General features: G+C 36.9%; 2 protein-coding genes across 4 annotated transcripts in view; both read right to left on the reverse strand.

The window, feature by feature from the left end:
- LOC126370988 (hemicentin-2-like) overlaps window positions 1-15,310 on the reverse strand; it is a 540,644-nt gene that overhangs the window by 480,652 nt on the left and 44,682 nt on the right. The window lies entirely within an intron of this gene.
- Window positions 1-15,310, reverse strand: part of LOC126370964 (uncharacterized) — a 112,072-nt gene that overhangs the window by 38,637 nt on the left and 58,125 nt on the right. For all 3 annotated transcript variants that reach the window (XM_050016135.1, XM_050016134.1, XM_050016136.1), the window contains one exon: window positions 56-169. In XM_050016135.1, coding sequence (XP_049872092.1) covers window positions 56-169 — 114 coding nt within the window. The remainder of the gene's footprint in view (window positions 1-55; window positions 170-15,310) is intronic.

A 15,310-nucleotide genomic window follows, 5' to 3' on the forward strand; every position in this document is an offset into this window, starting at 1 on the left:
AGTGCCAAGAAAAAACCTCAGATCAGAAAAACAAAAAACTGAAAGTGGTACTAACTTGTCGTGCTTGGCTCGTGGATGCGGCTCGAGTTGCAGCGGGGTGGCGGGGGCGGAGCGCGGGGCGCCGCACCCGCCACCCGCGCCCGCGCCCGCCGCGAAGTTGCCGGTAGACCTGCCGCAAGCAAACAACATTTGTCAAAAAAAAAGTAATAATGCACAAAATAAAACAGTATAGGTAATAAACAACTTGCAATCAAAGATCTGTTTTAGTACAAAAAAAAATAAACATTATGCTTTATGCACTAAGAACACGTACAACAAGTCATAATTGAGGCTGCCTTGTTACTTCCTCTGTTTACTAGGTAAGTATACTGAAATCCGTCCCTGTTCTAACGACCAATCTTCTTCTATCGTGTGAGTGTTGTGAGGTGGATTACCAACCTTATCAACCCTGGTGTCAGGCCTCTGACATGGTTCATGTAACGCCTACTTACTTTAGTAAGTAGTAACCGGGACCAACGGCGACAACCAGTGTAACCTGAATTCGTGTCGTATATATGAGACTCCAGCTTCGAGCGGTAGTTATTTACTAAGTATAAATGTCGAATAAAATAAACCGCACGTTAATATAAATAGCGGTAATGTAATGAAACTCCGGAACTCTGGGGCAGAAGGCAAGAGGAAAACCACTGCCCTATTTTGCCCTCAAAAGTAGCATGGAAAATACTACACCGACAAGAGCGTGGCTCTTAAATTAGTGATGTGAATGAAACTCTGAATATCTGCTAGTATTGATAAAATACCTCTTATCAATACGAACTTTCAAAGTACGTGACACGACAAAAGGCAAACTGGGCAGTGTCCAGAACATCGACACATCTAAAACAAACAATCGATTGGTTTTAGGAGAATCGATAATATTTGTGGTAAAGATAACAAACCGATTTTTCTAAAAACGCTATGATAAAATAAGATATAAGATAGAGGCAACGATGATGATGTAGATAGGCAAACGAATGATTAAGCCTTTCTATTGTACATTTGCATTTAAACAGAAAATATGCAATATTATAGAGTTTAATACGGTACTATAGAGTAGAAGAAATATCTATACAATTTATTAGTAAGTAAACAAGTAAAGCAAATAAAATCTTTATTTCGTCTACAAAAATACATGGTAGTATTTTTAGAGACTGGAGCCTAAAACTAGGATACCCTGTATTTTAGGACGCAAGGCAATAAAGAAAAATATATTCAATAGAAGATCATAAATATTGTTATACATGGAATTAGATATTGAACGCAATGTAACGTAGCGTCGCGCGTTGTACGTATAAAATACCTAGCTACTATCGTAGTACCTATTGAAATATAAGGACATGAAAAAGTATAAAGAGAAAATACTCTTGTTTTCTCTTTGTGAGTTTCCCTAACGGGTGAGTGCTATAAAAAGAAAAATCATGGACAAGTATATGTTACAAAAATCACAAAACTGTATTTGAACTCATTTAAAATATCTATCTAGGTATCAGAATTAAATTTAATTTTAATGTGGGTCATATTTCCCGAGTGAAATCCCTGAGAGCGGTTCATAACCACAAAGATTATTTCAGCAAATATTCAACCAAATTCAGTGAATATTAATAAGTCTGAAAGTCAAAATAACAAACTGATAATTTGAATTTATACAAGTAACAAAAAATAAGTAATAAATTAAAGTTGTTTTTTATGAAACTGATTGTACACGAATGTCAGCAAAGAAACCTTTTTACGGACGTGGAATAAAAAGCAATAAGATTGACGTCAATTTATGTTTTCTTACAACAGTTTTCCTCTAATGAAATACATCGCTGTTTGTATCATTCTTAATTTAAGGCGAATTTTTCGATGCTATTGGGAAACAGGATTGGCAGTGACACACACAACACAACAGGATTGGGTATTGGATTGGGAGTGGCATCTGTAAAAAACCAGACCTTTCAAATCTTAAGCTTGGTTGCGGAACCTATGAGAAAAAGGATTACGCTACGGAGATGACAATTATGTCTGGGAATATCGACCAAATTTGGAACCTTAACAAGATTCAAATTAAACCGCTTTGTGAGGCCGTCCTTAATTTTGTTACGACACTGCAAGTTGAGTCACCTGATTGTCCGAAATCAAGATAATTCCTTGCTTCGAAAGATACGTAGCCGTTGCACGAGTCATATCGGGGGTTTTTGGCAACACAATAATTAGTAGGTAACCTTGACTTCTTCTAGGTACTAGGTAGTGTCGATCAACGACCTTACAACCTATAGGTAAGATATATAAGTTTATATAAGTTAAATTAAATTAAAATTGAAATATTTTTTGACGTGATTTATACTCGGTTTGTAGTATTAACTAGTTGGCTGGAAAAGAAAATGGGTTACGTTTCATACTATGATTCTGAGTTATTTATTTATTTTTATTTTATTTGATATCATGTGGAATTTTGTCATGATTTTTTGTTTTTAGAGTTCCGTACCCAAAGGGTATAAGACGGGCCCCTATTACTAAGACTCCGTTGTCTGTCCGTCCATCTGTCTGTCACCATGTTGTATCTCATGAACCGTAATATTCATCAGTCCTAGCAATATCTCGTTTTTCACAAGGTCCGGTTTATTAGTCAGATAAACAAACGCGATTACTTTGCCGTTTTTCGCTGGATATCAATAACTACTTTTATTTACCTAGTCAATGGAACGGAACCCTTCGTGCGCAAGTCCGACTCGGACTTATCCGGTATTTTTTTATTATTTTCAGTTCCATCTTTTTACGACGGAAAATTCCAATTGATATCAACTCATGATCTAAATCATCCCTTGAAGTTTTCGTCATTGTCACTAACACCCTGCATAGCTAAAAATACTCAACATGTGTGCCAGCGAGCAAAAATTATGACTCTAGAGTTAATTGGTGACGACAAATACGACGGGTCAAGGAAGGCTGTAGACGCCATTGAGAAAATCTCGGCTATTTTTCTTACAAAAAGTTTTATAGAAATTTTCACAACACACGAATGGTCTGAAACTTCTGAAAGAGAAATAATATGATAAGCTTAATCAAATGGGCAGAATACGACCTCTGTGGTCCAGTGGTTGAGCGTTGGGCTCACGATCCGGAGGTCCCGGTTCGATTCCCGGTGGGGACATATCATATATTCGAATAGCGCGTTTGGCAAATTTCATAACTTGTCGAAAAGAGGACTTGACGAATATGACAGACTTGACCATAGTCGTTATATTCATCACAAAAATTACTTTGTGGTCCCTAGTTTGGTTAGGACATTACTGGATGATTACCAGATTGTCCAAAAGTAAGATGATCCGTGCTTCGGAAGGCACGTTAAGCTATTGGTCCCAGTTCCACTTACTGATGTAAGTAAGTAGTCGTTACATGAGACATGCCAGGGGCCTTTGGCGGCTCAATAGTAACCCTGTCACAAGGGTTGATGAGAATGGTACGCCACCTCACAACCCATGCGATAGAAGAAAACGGGCAGAATATATACGATATTTGATTAGATTACATTTCTTCTCTTGTAGGTTGAGATCAATGACCCACCTCATCAATCATGGCTCATGTAACGGCTTCATACTTACTTATTAAGTAAATAGTAGCCGGAACCGACTGCAAAACGTGTCTTCCGAGAGACGCATGATTATTGAAATTTAGTGTACTATAAATATAGTAACATAATTATTATACATCAAAAAAGTACGAAATAAATGCGATGCAAAGAAATCATTCAATCAAACATTTTTGACAGAAATAGATGCTTATAATGATAACCTTCTTTTTTTAAAGGCGGTTAAAAAGCGTTAGTATCCTATCGCGGCACTATGGTTAACTACCAACTAATAATTCAACTTTTTTTCGGCCCGGATATCTCGTTGAGAGCAGACGTGTGTGTCGCTGGTCAACTTGGAAATATTATTTCCTTAAATTTAAATAACTTTTTGTCTCGGCTTTTGTGAACATCGGTCGCTCTCTTACTAGCTTTGAATACTCGCCATTTAACGCACGCGCCATATTGAAAATTGTATAGCGGCATCCCTCTCGGCTGTCGTCATTAGCATCAGTGCATAGAAACTATACAAAGTGCAAACAAGAAAAATATACTGTGAAAAGAAAGTGCGGATGCGGGACTCGAGCTCGGTGTCTGATATTCTGCGACCAGCGTTGTTCGAACGCGCCAACTAGAATCTGCAGCCTGCGGCGAAATAGTGACTCACATACAAGGTGTACGATTAGCCCTATACCACGTTCGCAGCGATAGATTAACGATTCGTCACACTATCGCTTTTAATACATCGACCGCTACCACGATACGTATACTTTTAATAATTATTATTTACTTTACTCACCTACGCAACTCAGCGCATTGGACAAATACTGCTCAAAAAAAAACTTTTACCATGTTTCATTCATCGAACATAAACAAAGACTACTCTAGTAATCCTGATCTTGCATCTGGGTCCGACCTTAACACCACGCACAGGAAACGCAAACAACCCGACGATGACCTCACAGAGACCTTTTGTGGTCTTGCAAAAGAGCTGAAAGCTACATTACACGAGTGGAAATCAGATTTTGACAAAAAATTTGAAATTATAACCGATATAAAAACGGCCACAGATAGTCTAACCAAATCCATTGAAGACATTAAATCAGAAATAAGTTCCCTAAGCACTAACCAACAATCATTGAAACAAGACATAAATAAGTTGAGTCGCGAAAATACGGAAGTTAAAAAGAGCTTGTCAACCTTGGAAACAGCGGTGCAGTTCCACGCTGATCAACAAGAAGACATCTTATGCCGCGTTTCCAAATTAGAGACTGCTATGAAGAACTCGCATGATCCGCAAAAAAAGATTACTAATTTAGAAGCTAAAATAAACTCTTTAGAGCAACACGCACGCCAGTACAACATTGAAATCAACAACGTACCGGAAAGAAAGGGCGAAAACCTTATGAACATAATAATAGACCTTGGCAAACAGATTCATGTGCCTCTGTCTTTGAATGATGTTACGTCCATACATCGTGTTCCACACGCCAAACAAGGGCAAAATAATCCGAAGAATATAATCGCCAAATTTGCTTCAAGAAACTTGCGCGACAACTATTTAAGCGCTTATCGAAAAAACAAAGGACTAAAATCAGACCAAATCAACATATCTGGTACGGCACAAGTGATATACATGAATGAACACCTTACCCTGCAGAACAAGATTCTTTTTCGCGAGGCCAGGGAAGCTGCTACTCGTCATAATTTTAAATACGTGTGGGTCAAACACGCTACTATACTCATACGGGAATCAGATACTTCACCTATTTTCGCAATTAGAACCCATAATGATCTTCAAAAAATCAAAAATCGCGACGCTTCCAATTGATATCGTTTACCTTTGCTATCACTTATACATATTCTCTTATATCGTAGATGCAACTGTTAAGGACCTGGAAATGAACACCCGTATGTCACAATATGTCAGGAAACTCAAAAAACTTATTAAAGATCTTGCCAACGCCTATTTTATATTTAAAACATCTAATTCTATATATACACTATTTACAAAGGTTCCAACTAGTATTAACACTCTAAATTTAATACCAAGTATAGATACTCGAGATTATGGCTAACAAACTAAGTTTATATTACCAGAACTGTAAGGGGCTACGTACTAAATTGAATATCTTATACATGAATATCCTGGCCTTCTCATATGACGTAATTATATTGACGGAGACCTGGCTTGTCCCTGAAATATCAGATAGTGAATTCATAGACAAGCGTTATGTTGTCTTCCGGGAAGATCGAGACCGGGTATCTACTAATAAAGCTGATGGAGGAGGAGTCTTAATAGCTGTACTACGAGAACTAAAACCTGTCAGGCTTTACCCAATCAGAGACACGGTCCTTGCTGCTTGCTTAGAATTCTTATTCATTGAAATCACAGTATCCAACACTCGTAATACTATCAACGTAACATATATACCACCTGATACAAAACTTGACAATTACCTTGAATACTTGAATATGCTTTCTGAAAAACTAAATACTCTTGCAAACTTTGTTGTAATAGGCGATTTTAATTTACCACATATAAAATGGACTCCAAGTCCGATAGGTAAACGCGGTCTAACATGTGGCGGCACATCTAACATAGAATGTGAATTAAGCAATTTTTTGGCGCTATTGGATGCTACACAATATAACCATATAGAGAACAACTTAAACAGAATCTTAGATCTAGTAATGTCTAATGTGGAATGTAGTGTTTCACTGTCTAACGTACCCTTGACAAAAGTTGACCCTCTACACCCTCCTCTCTTAGTATCAGTACCTTTTGGAATAACCACTTCTTATATAGCAAAACATACAATAATAAAGCCCAATTTCCACAAAGCAAATTACGAAGATATTAATAAGTCATTTGCAAAGATAGACTGGAATACACTCTTAGATGATTTACCAGCAGAAGCTGCTGTTGCAACATTTTACGAGCAGCTATATAGTATTATCAAATCCCACGTTCCAACAACAGTGCGTAAGGGTACTAATTTCCCACCCTGGTTTTCCCCGTCATTAATTCATATATTTAAAAACAAAAACAAAGCTTGGATAAAATGGAAAATCTATGGCAACGAAAGTGACTATCATATTTTTTCCATGTACAGAAAGCGATTTAAAGACGAGTGTCACAATGCGTATGTAAAATACAAACGTTCACTGGAAACAAGTATCAGGTCAAACGTAAAATATTTCTGGAAATTCGTTTCAGGTCTCAGAGACAAGCCGGGTATCCCAACCAAGATGGTATACGAGAACAAGAATGCTGGAACACCATTAGAAATATGTAATTTATTTGCAATGTTCTTTAAATCGGTTTACGAGATATCCGCATTAGACATTGAAAATTACTGTCCACCACAAGATCACAGTAATAATGACATAATCATTAGTCAAATGCGCATTCACGACAGTGAAATAAAGTCTGAACTGAAAAAAAATAGATCATACAAAAGCTCCTGGGTCTGATGGTGTTCCAGCATTGTTTCTCAAGAACACTGCGAGTCATATCTGCAAACCCCTATTCATTATTTTCAATAAATGCTTGTCTGAAGGGGTATTCCCGGACATATGGAAGCAAGCAAATGTTACGCCCATTTACAAAAGCGGGACTAAAGAGAATATTGCAAACTATCGCCCAATTTCAATTTTACCCGCCTTGTCCAAGCTCTTTGAGAGACTGGTCCATCGCCAAATTTACCCCATTGTTCACAAAATTATTATTAAAGAGCAGCACGGATTTGTTAAAAACCGATCTACCTGCACTAATCTGCTACTGTTTGTTGAAAACCTTTTCAAAAATATGGATAGAAACATACAAATCGACGCGGTATACACTGACTTTCAGAAGGCTTTCGATAAGGTGGACCACAAAATGCTGCTTGATAAGATTGCATTTAACGGAATCAAAGGTAACTTACTGCGATGGTTTGCTTCTTATATATCGGGGCGAAGTCAAAGAATAGTCATCTCAGGGCATAAATCCGAAGCGATTCTCGTGACCTCTGGCGTCCCGCAGGGATCCATACTGGGACCGCTATTGTTTGTCGTTTACATTAATGATATTGGCCAATGTTTTCATCATTCCAATTTTCTGTTATATGCAGATGACTTGAAAATATTCCGACCAATCACGTCTATTCACGATTGCCATCTAATACAAGACGATCTGGACCGCCTTGATAATTACTGTCTCGAAAATAAGCTATATCTTAGTATTTCAAAATGCAATTTTATTAGATTCACAAAAAAAAGAAAGGAAATTCAATTTAACTATAAATTGAACAACATTCAACTGAAGAACGTACGCTCACTGCGGGACCTGGGCATACATCTGGATTCAAAACTACACTTTGATGTTCATATCCAAAAGATCGTTAATAAAGCTTTCAGTATGTATGGTTTTGTAATGAGATCATCTAAATACTTTGAATCGCCCCACACTTTTCTGTATCTGTTCAAGACATTAATTAGATCACAATTAGAATACGCCTGTCAAATTTGGAACCCATATTACGATAAGTATAGTAACATAATAGAAAACGTTCAAAGAAAATTTTTAAAATCTATGATTTACAAATGTAAAATAGGTCGTTTATCATATGTACAATCGCTTATCAAATATAAACTTCACACTACAAAAAACCGTCGATTACTTTTAGGAGCCATGCTGCTCTATAAGATCTGCAATCATAAGTTAGATTGTATCGACATTCATAACATGGTGCGTTTTAACGTACCACGAGCTGCTCGACAGCGATCATTACGAACCCGCCCGGTGTTCGCGCCTATTAGCAGTCGCACAAACGCTGGTAAGCGCGCGCCGCTCAACGCGCTCATGACATCCTATAATGTTCATTTCCAGGATATTGACATTTTCTCACTGCCTGCGCCTACATTTAGAACCTCAGTACTAAATAAAATCGGTGCTATGAGCGGCAGCAGTTTAATCGGCCAATCGCATAATCAGTAGGTACTTAAGATTTCTGTTAGGTTAAACAAAAAAACCGGACTGTAGGGATGGCGCATTGTTACTGTGATTTGTTTCAGTTTATCAATTCGACACACCCAAGAATAAAACCTATAATTACATAAATAACGTTGAGTCTACTAACACTGGCGCCATCCACCTGGGAAATTTATTTCAATATTTCAATATTATATACTTAAATAGAAACTGTACCTATTGTCATATGCCTACATTTACGTATAGTTATACATAACTGCGTATAGTTATGCGTAAATGTGGGTACAGTTGTCAGCACGCATCTTAACGAGATCCTAAAAATGTAAACTGTATACATAAGCTGTGGATAATGTAGTTGGTTGCATGTTAAGATAAATTTTCTTTTAAGCTATTACAATTTGTAACATTATAATATGTAACTGTTTGTTATCCCAAATAAATAAAAAAAAAAAAAAAAAAATAATACGTGCAGTATACGTCTTGCTTGTAGTGTTGCTCTGAACAAAATAGTACACGTAAGTAAGAGCGTTAAGGTACTTACTAACTTGTCAGTAGTTTAGAACCTCTAACAATATGGTGTTGTGTTTGTATTACAAAACACATTTAGCACATGGGTCTGATACAGTTTTATATCAAACTCAACATGTTTCTAAACATGACCACGGGCTAGAAGATAAACTATAGCGTGACTCAACATTATCAATAGCTTGAAATTTATCAACATAAAATAACATAACATTTGTCTGCCTCCTCCGTGTTTAAGTTCGTAGTCGACAGACACGTGACGATAAACTTATCGCACCGGTAGGCTCTGCACGGTAACCGCGCCGCGCGCAGCGCGATTTGCATCGAGGACTTCGACCAACAGCCGTTTGACATCCTTCTACGTAGATAGCATTCGTATCGTTTATTGGTCGAAGTGCTCAATATAATTCGCGCCGCGCGCGGCGCGGTTGTCATGCGGGACTGGAATATCGTATAAGTCGACTGGGTAATGAAACACATAGTTTTGGTTATGGATTCGGACACCCTCAGGCCTGGGGGGTTAAATGGCCACATCGAAGCAATTCATCTAAGAAAGCAATGTTGCAATCTGACATTTGCACATATACAAGTAAGTGCGCAATGCAAACAAATGTCAAATAGCATTATTGCTTTCTTAGATGAATTGCTTCGATGTGGCCACTTTAACCCCTCTGTTGTCTTAAATATTGTACCGTGTCAGAGCCCTCAGAGCTCCACATTTGCCCGGTCAAGTAGTTAATGACATCTGCGGCAAATCTACAATTATTATTATTATTAATAGCCCACTGCAGGGCAAAGGCCTCTCTTCCCTGCTTCCACTCCTCGCTGTCCCCAGCTTGTTCGTGCCACCGTTTCAAAAAGCTATCTACATTAAGCCACATAAAAAGAAGCTTATGGATTGATAACCAGAACTTGGGTAAGTTAGCAACGTATTCTTTTTCTCTCTTGTGAGTTGTGAAGTTCCTGACTGATCTCATCAACAAGTGTCAGGGTTGATGAGAACACCAAGTTGATGAGGTTGGTAATCCACCGCACCACCCACACGATAGCAGATTTAACGGCTTGTGATTTGTGTGGCTGTGACCTAAACATATCCCGACCTGGATAACGGGCATTAATCTGCGTATTATATTTATTTACCCTACTTAGACTCTGATAAAACATAAGTCCACGTAATAATAGCATAAAATGAAAACGAAATACTACAACATTACCTCAATGAAGTTTTTATGAAGTTCTTGGAAGCATGATAAGTAGTTCTATTGGGTCTATCAATCACTTTATAAAGTTCTAATAATGGGTTATGTACACATTTCTATGGGAAATAACGTCCCTTTCATGTGTGTCAATCGATGACATGACGGTGAAAGTATAATAAGCACTGATATGCTTCTTATCAATGCAGGACTTTCCAAGCTACGTTCCTCAAAAGCAATATAGATGGCGCTGTACAGATTTTCCTTCGTTTAACCTTCTAATTTCATGGATAACAGACATATGCATCTTTTATCTTTGTTTTTGGGTAAAAATGATAACCCTTGATAACGCCCAGGCACAATTGCATCTTCCACTCATTATGATTCTGATCAAAACAAGGAGAAGCAATATAGGTAGCAACAAAATTCTATACCTACATTGGCCCCGATTCCTGGAGACACCGCCTAATTTTATTTTAAGTTATATCCGTCATTTTCATATCCGTCGAAAAGGAAAGGGACGGATGATTCACAGCTCTTAATTTTAGGAAGAATGAGTAAATTAATGTGTCGGGTTATTGACTGACGTAAAATTTTTAGACGGTTGGTTTAGATTTGTGCTTAAAATTGACGTGTGTTCCATAAATTTTATGCTTGTCGATTACCCGTCCCTTTCCTTTTCGGCGGATAAGACAATGACAGATATAACTTAAAATAAAATTAGATGGTATTTACAGGAATTAGCACCATTATGTGATCAAAATTGCGTGATATTTATTCAGCAACAATTATTTTTTATATATGCTTTTGCTGTTACATTGTATTTTGGAATAATTATTTACCCGAGCAATGAGAAAATAGGTAATTGATAATAATTATCACGTTAAAGCTGTACAACGCCATCATATTGTTTTTGGTGAACGTAGCCTGAGAAGTCCCTCATTATCGTAGTCATTTCATTTTTTTTTTACTTATTGTAGATTTGCCGCAGATGGCATTAACTACTTGGCCGGACAAATGGGGAGCGCTGAAGGCTCTCACCCGGTACAACGTTTAAGACAACAGGCCTGAGGGTGCCCAGTTGGGCGCGAACCTCGGCTCAGGGCGTCGTCTGAAAGGAAAAATATTTGAAAGAATTAATCGACCCTAGTGGGTCGATAGCGATAAGCGCTGAATGAGGGAAATCGTCGACCACGCCGGCGGGGTCGGTATCGGGGACCTGAAGTGTTTGGTGTCGCGAGCTGATTGGCTGCCTCTATGGCTAGAGTAATCGGGTCGTCGGGATCGTATATTACGTCCTTCGGACGCCGATAGTCATTTTATTTAATCCATCACTTTAGTTGCTTATATATTAATTTTAATTTATTTAAATAATAAATATTTTCTAATAATTTAGAAACCCTGTTAATAATACTATAGGAGTCTCATACAATCACCCGCTTAGGGGTTGAATTTCTCAAAATCCCGTCTTAGTGAGCAGTTACATTTTAAACGGAACCCCCATGCAAAATTTTAGAGTCCTAGCACTTGTAGTTCGTGAGATATCGTGGTGAGTGACTCAGTCAGAGACCTTTCACTTTTATTTATTCTTTAAATCGTATATGTATTGATATCTCGCCATACCTTTTTTTAAGATATCTGTAACTTTTCCGTCGAACGAAAGTCAGTTGTGGGGTTACATTATACGAAGGTTGCCTTGTTTGTGTCTTATGGTGTCTTTTGACAGCTTTGCTTCTCGCCATGTTTAAACTTCCACCAGTCTTAATACCACTATTGAATACGCAAGTACTCTTATCTCCAACAAAAACAAATAAATACAACACAAGAGACTAAACACGAACGGAATTGAGAACAATGACCGCAAGTCCAAACATTTATTATTAACCACTAAAACTACACGCACGTGCACACGTAATAATAATATTATTATATAAAAATAGTTATTATTCAAATTTATTTTGTATAAGGTTTTAGTTCACACTACGCGAAGTATAATGGTCGAATCTGTACTGAAGTGACGTACCCGCACTTGGGCAAACAAGTGTCGGTTGATCGTATTTTTCAAAGTAAAGGTCAACCATTGTCATACAGTTTTGCAGCAGACATTGGCCCCGATTCCTGCAGACACCGCCTAATTTTATTTTAAGTTATATCCGTCATTTTCATATCCGTCGAAAAGGAAAGGGACGGATGATTCACAGCTCTTAATTTTAGGAAGAATGAGTAAATGAATGAATAACCCGGGCGAATCAAAAGGTACGTCCCTGGTATGCAATCCGTTTGACGTGCTGTCTACTTAACTGTGTCGGGTTATTGACGGACGTAAAATTTTTAGACGGTTGGTTTAGATTTGTGCTTAAAATAGATGTGTGTTCCATAAATTTTATGCTTGTCGATTACCCGTCCCTTTCCTTTTCGGCGGATAAGAAAATGACAGATATAACTTAAAATAAAATTAGATGGTATTTACAGGAATTAGCACCAGTATAATTGTATCCGCTATTACTATCCGATTACAAAAATCTACACATGCGTTATTATTAAAGCGTAATGAAGACACGTAGGTAGGTAGATACCTATAGACATGTAGGTATAAGTTACGGACTACGACCGGATATGAGTTTAAAATGTAATTTTTTTCATATTTGCTCGGTGAGGTACTTATTTCATCTTGATAGATATACTTCTGACTACCCAAATTACGATATAGTCGTGAGCTTATGTTTATGTTGTTTATACAGGGCCTGTTAAAAAGCACTACGCTTCATAACGTATCTGTTTTTGATGACTTTTACTATGGTAATGGTAACAGACCCATTATTAATTACGTAATAAATCTGACCATTCCAAAGAAACAATATTATAAGTCCTGATTCGGATCACATCTAGTATAAACTGGTATTATTGCACCCAATGTTGTTACATAATAATGTAACATGGTGTTAGTGACATCGTAATACTGAGGGGGATGATTCAGACCATAATTGTGAGTCGATATCAAATAGATTTTTCTGTCGGAAAATTCATGACAATTTTAATGTTTTTTTTTAAATTACTTTCCGTTCCATACTTTTCCGACGGAAAATTCCACTTGATATCAAGTCAGAATCATGGAATGAATCATCCCTTAAAGTTTTAGTTACGATGTTACTAACACCCTGTATATAGGTAGGTATTTATATAAGAACTGTCTACACATGAACAAATCTATTTACGAGAATTAGTTACTAATTCGTTATATTGTTTACTGTGCTTAGAAAGCAAAACCAACGAATCAAAATCAACTGGCTGTTGATAATTTACAATTTATACATCAAATTGTAAGTGTAAAATTAAAAACATACTCAAAAATTACCTATATAATTATTTTTTTTTATAGACAGACGACTTTAGTGAATAAAAAGTAATAACACAAACAACGCAATTGTTCCATGAAGGCAAATTTGTATTAATTAACGGAAATTAAGGTTCAGTTTACATTGAAAGTATATGCGTTTGTTATTTTCCTGTTGCAACCTCGTGCATGCCTGTAAGTATATGAATATACATGTTATATTATATATATATGTAGTGTAATCAAGTTAAATAACAGCACCCATAAAATAATTGTGTACAGTACTGCGTATTTATGTACTGTCTATTGTTTCAGGTAATGCAAATAAGTATATGTAGAATAAGAATAACATTTTCCTACTTATAAAAGTACAAACAACAACACAACAAGCAACAACAAAAAGTGTGTTGTGTTACAAGCTTACGTACTCTTAAAAATAAATTATGAGTAGAAATATTGTTATCAACACCTGTACATCGTTATAAACCTTTTATCCTTCTAAAGGCATATTAAAAGCTTTTAGTGAACTATGATAAAGCTGGGACACCGACGCTCATAAATCAGACATCGATTCTCTCTATACTATTTATGAAAGCAAACAATATAATGAAATATCAATGAACATTCTCTACGAAAATGTTGAAATCGAGACAATCGAATTAATTTTATCAATTCCTTAAAGGCGTTTCAAATAAATTAAAAGTTACGAATCTATCTCCCTAGCCTTATCCCGTGGTTCACAGGTCCCGCTTGCATAACTTGAAGATTAGACAGGTCCGGTTTTTTACAGAAGCAAATTACCTACAGTGTTTCCTGACGATGCTTTCGTTCCCCGCTGAGCACGTGATAAACATTTAAGATCCAAACATGAATTCGATAACTTCGAAAATCATTGGTGAACCGTGTTGGGATTCGAACCTGCGACCTCACAATGAGAGTCAAGCATTCTTCCAACTGGGCTACCACGGCTCTCAAAAGTTACAAATAAGAATGCGGAAAATGAATGTCCTTGGTTAAACACGATGCTTTCGCCCGTGACCATGACATTTCAGATTACCATGACCTTGGAAAGAGCCCAAAAGAACAAGAGCACGCATTCCCTTAGATCATTCAAGGATCCTTCTTCCATTATCTTAAGTAATTGCGCTTGAACTAGATGATTAAGTTCACTTCAGTCACTTATTGCCTTGACAGAAATAAGAAGGAAAATTATATTTCTTACAACAAACTTTGACTGAATATCAATTCATACAATCACCAGTAGGTAACCCGTTAAAACACTGAGCAACTCTATAAAATACGCATTAAACCAATAAACATATAAATGTTATATTTATATCTTACCTACAAACAATTTATTGAATTTTGTAACTATTTCAGTCGCTACAATGTCTGATCAAACGCATTTCAATTTCGTAATGGCTTTGAAGAAATGTTTATTGAGAATTCGAATCGAGTTTCCAAGTCTGGATCGATCATTGAAACGTTGAGAGTAAGGCAATGGAGTAGCAAGAAAAGTAAAAATAAACTTCTCAAAGTAACGAGGCGACCGACTGTCTGCCTGTAGCGTCACGTGTAAGTAAATAGAGTTATTTACAGTAATAGGGTCGAAGGAAATATAAAGATATATAATACCTATAGCAAATAGCACATGAACCTACTCCTTTAGTAAAACTGGTATTTGGTAAAAA

The sequence above is a fragment of the Pectinophora gossypiella genome, chromosome 11 (genome assembly GCF_024362695.1).
Source record: "Pectinophora gossypiella chromosome 11, ilPecGoss1.1, whole genome shotgun sequence".
Taxonomy (NCBI): Eukaryota; Metazoa; Arthropoda; class Insecta; order Lepidoptera; family Gelechiidae; genus Pectinophora; species Pectinophora gossypiella.